This window comes from Chanos chanos, chromosome 7 (assembly GCF_902362185.1).
Source record: "Chanos chanos chromosome 7, fChaCha1.1, whole genome shotgun sequence".
In the NCBI taxonomy this organism is placed as follows: Eukaryota; Metazoa; Chordata; class Actinopteri; order Gonorynchiformes; family Chanidae; genus Chanos; species Chanos chanos.
Window position 1 is genome coordinate 22,133,107 of NC_044501.1, and position 4,037 is coordinate 22,137,143.

A 4,037-nucleotide genomic window follows, 5' to 3' on the forward strand; every position below is an offset into this window, starting at 1 on the left:
TATTTTTATTTAAATAAACAAATTGTGACAAAGAATACAAACAAGTTTATCATAAAATACAGCATACATACATATCCTTCTGTAAGAAGTCTAACACGCTTTCATTTTGAAAGAGATATTTGCACTGAGTTACAAACTCTGTGTGTGTGTGTGTGTGTGTGTGTGTGTTCGTGCATGTGTGTGTGTGAGTGTGTTTGAAAACTAAAGCAGAACAGCTAACTCCCAGTCTCAGAAAAACACAGCAAAATGACGAATGTAAAACTAATGTGAAACACACACTGAGATCACTAACGGGACATTGAGAGACTGCTCATATACGACTGTCCTGATAACATTAAGAGTGCCTCTTATCAAGTCACTGATACCAACTCATGCCAGCCACTTCAGTGTAGGGCAGCTCACACGCTTGTGTCCTCAGCAACATGATATGTTTAGCAGTGAGGAATGGCTAGCTGGCTCGCTAGCATTCTGGGGAGGTCTGGCATAGTCTATGCAGCCAACTATGGGAGGAACTTAACCTGCTGTGTAAACTGAAAGCTGATGCCTTAGCACCACCCTTGCTTCAAATATATTTTCAGCACATTATGTGGAACACTTTGACATCACAGGATCAAAGCTGTTATTATTGTGTCAACTATAAAGAGCTACTGTTGATGTTTGCAACTCAAACTCTGTCCTCCCCTGCCCCAGGACCCCAGTGTGAGATCTATAGTCTACACTAGAATCTACTAGAGGCTCATTTTTTTCAGTATGTTTCTAAATAAAAACAATCCTAAACATGAGGATGAGAGATATTTGAGCTGAAGTCAAGATGTGTTGTTGTTCTAGAAGACCGATATGTGATCTGCAGTCCATATTTCTGATTTATGTTTGAGTATCTGTTTGGCAGCGTTTACATATTTATAAATAGACTTTTCCGTACTGTAGATTAAAGATAAGTGACACTTGATATGTAGGCAAAACACCAAATCATAGGTCAATTAAAAAAAAAACCTATAAACTATATCTTCCAGAGATCTAAAGAAAATTCCAGAACATCAAACAAGTAGTGTGATGATAACATTGTCATCCTGTCCCTGCCAGAGCATCTCACCCTCAAAATCCACCATCTTGTGTTTGCGGCATCGTAGCAGGATCCCCACCACCTTATCGGAGATCTTGACGTAGCGGTCGAAGAGCTGGCCGAACGTGACGTAGACGCGACCGTTCTTGTCCTTCCTGCCCATGTCGCGGATGATGTAGCACATCTCCTCCATCTCACGGTGAATGTGCTTGTGAGCCCGTTCTGCACGCTGGGCCGTCTTGGAACCGTCTTTGGGTCGGCCGTAGCCCGAGTCACCCTTGTGGAGCCGGATGGACATGGCATGTTCGTAGTCGAACTCTTCGCTGAAGGGGTTGAGCTTCTGACCCTCCATGTGTTCCTCTGACCACTGCTGCCACCGGCTCCTCAGATCGCCCATTGTGGTCACCTTGATCTACAGAGGGCAGGAAGGTCACAGCAAGGTCACAAATGGGTTTAACTCTCACTCTCATAGCAAGCAGGGAAGAATCTGACAGACCTTTAGATAAGAGCTGACCGTACACTGAGGAGTGTAGAGATCTCAGTAATACAATGATCTCAAGAGCACACACATCTTCACATCGCATGAATATGGAAATGTTTCAAACACTGGAGGGTTTAGGGTTGTTGGTCAAGGTCATCTAACAGAGTTGGATTGGTATTGGAAAATACATTTCATGAGCTGTAAACCATTCCTCTTTTTCAGCTCATGTTTTTCAGTTCAAGACAATAATTGGACTCCAGAAGTGGTATCTAAGGTTTGCCCCCCGGGGTGTATGACCTAAATAGTCGATGGTTCAATCAGGCCACAGTCTGAAAAAAAAAAAAAATGTGGCCCAGCTCCTAGGTTACTGCATTCAAATATCGCTGTCCTCGCTCTGTTTAATGACAGTCTGTCACGAGTCTTCATTTCAACACTGCTTGTGACATCCGAAGAGTGGGGGACATTTTTTCCACAACATTTAAAGCTGGAGGAGTACAAATTGTGATACAGAAGACACAAGCCAAACAGCCAAGAGTTCTTAATCAAAATTAAAGAAAGAAAGAAAGAAAGAAAATAAAAAAAGAGAAAAGAGAAAAGAGAAAAAGGCAAGTGCTATAAGTCATGACAAATGTCTTTCTTTTTCTCTCATGTGGTATTGGGTCATTCAGAAGTAACATGCCACTCTCTTTCCCTCTTTGTGAAGGTCAAACAGAAGAAAAGCATTCTGCCACTGTATTTATTTACATACATTTTTTCTGCATGGAAAATGGGTCTACGTTTCTGACAAAATGTCATGCTGCTTTTCAGAGTAGAAAAGATCATTCGCCAGTTATGCAACACATTGCAGTCTGTCTCAGGAGGGGGGGGGGGGGGGGGGGGGTTACTGAGATTCACAGGTTGCCAAGAGCATTCACGTCATCTTCTCTGTCATCTGCACGATTTCAATAAATAGCATCAAATGTTGTTATCACTTTGGAAAATGTGTCATATGGTGTTTGTTTGTCCAGATTAGTCCTGAGCCATTAGGATGCTCATGTAAATGATACCTCCAGATTGACTCCGCCTTTTAAAATTTCTGTCACAAACCACACATGGTAGTTTGGTGACTGATCACAGATGACAGATTATTGAGCAATTGCACACTGCAAAAATGACTGTCTTCAAAAAAAGGCTGTACAATATAATTTATTTAAGAAGTACGATGTTGTTGCATGATGTACAACTATATCCTAAAGTAGTCTGACTGCTCAGCTATGCAGTTTGACTTCTTTGTCCACCCTATGACAGCTTTATTTGGGTAATGCTGACATTTACAGATATTAGGCAAAAGACAGTAAAGAAGGACTGTTGGTTAGTAAGACGTACCTTTGGCCTGCTGATGTGTCTCTTGGGTTTGACTTCAGTCTGGTCACTGTTGTCACTAAGAGCGGCCTCCTCTCCTAGACCGCTGTCTTCGGTATCCACACTGCTACTGCGAGAACCCATTTTCCTTTCCTCCCTCTCCGCCTTCTCCATCACTTTAGCCAAGGTGCTTGCTGCCTTCCCACCACAATGGCGTCTTCTGGTGGGTGACTCGCTGCCCAGAAACGGCTTAGTGTCTTTAGTCACTAGGCTTTGGTTGTCAATCTTCTCTTTGATGGAAATGACCAGGTCATTACTGCATTCGCTCCGTTTTGGTGCATTAGACTTGGTCACCGATCCTGTCTTGATCTGACCCTCGGAGCCGTCTGCGTCTACAGAAACCACGCGAGGCGTGACGAGGAGCTTCGCCTCACTTCTCTCCTTCTCCTTCTCATCCTCCACTATGGATGCAGGCATCCAGCCCGAGGGGATGGTTTCCTGTTTACCCGTGTGCTCGTTCGCCCAGCTCTGCCAGCTCTTGGCCAAACTGTTGACCATGGCGGCACACTTGATCTTTCGCACGGCCCGAGTGGAAGGTCGGTTGTCCTGAACAGCCACGGTGCTCATGTTTTTTTGTTCCTCTAAGGTTCTTCACAGAACTGTTTTGAAGTGCCTCAAAGGTTGAATTGCCGGAGCTGAGAATTGTTTTTGCTGGCTTCCGTGAGCAACACAGAGCTTTAAATACAAGAGAGGTGGAGAGGAAGTGACCAGGGGCGGAGGGTGTCACATTCTTGATTCACACATGACTTGACCCCTCCTCAATACAGTGACGGAATTTTCCCAAAGCAGAGCGGAGTGACAGGTGGCCAGCACAACCGCTGATAACAATCCCTTTACACTTCTGTCCAGTGGTGTAATAATAGAAAAATCTCATTCCAAACAGTACCCTTAATGTCTCTCAAATTATCCAGTGATGCCCCTGTCTGTAGTAAACTTAGACCATCCCCTCACTTTGGATCACTGATCATTTTATGAGCGCCCCCCCCCCCCCCCCCCCCCCCCCCCCCCCCCCCCCCCCCCCCCCCCCCCCCCCCCCCCCCCCCCCCCCCCCCCCACTCTGCGTATGTGTTTTTGTACACCTCTCTAGCCTCC

The 4,037-nt window shown here is 45.1% G+C and overlaps 1 protein-coding gene across 1 annotated transcript; it reads right to left on the reverse strand.

Moving 5' to 3' along the window:
* Positions 1-1,037: 1,037 nt before the first annotated feature.
* Positions 1,038-3,512, reverse strand: abraa (actin binding Rho activating protein a). Its single transcript, XM_030780956.1, has 2 exons — positions 2,910-3,512; positions 1,038-1,475 (listed from the first exon to the last, which is right to left on the reverse strand). Exons 1-2 carry the CDS (start codon positions 3,510-3,512, stop codon positions 1,038-1,040), a joined length of 1,041 nt encoding a protein of 346 aa, XP_030636816.1.
* Positions 3,513-4,037: the final 525 nt, after the last annotated feature.

What these genes read in the sequence shown, in the direction of transcription:
- abraa (XM_030780956.1), bottom strand. Translation starts at nt 3,512, where the DNA reads ATGAGCACCGTGGCTGTTCAGGACAACCGACCTTCCACTCGGGCCGTG. An exon ending in GACACATCAGCAGGCCAAAG is followed by an intron (nt 1,476 to 2,909) that starts GTACGTCTTACT and finishes TGCCCTCTGTAG; the next exon opens with ATCAAGGTGACCACAATGGG.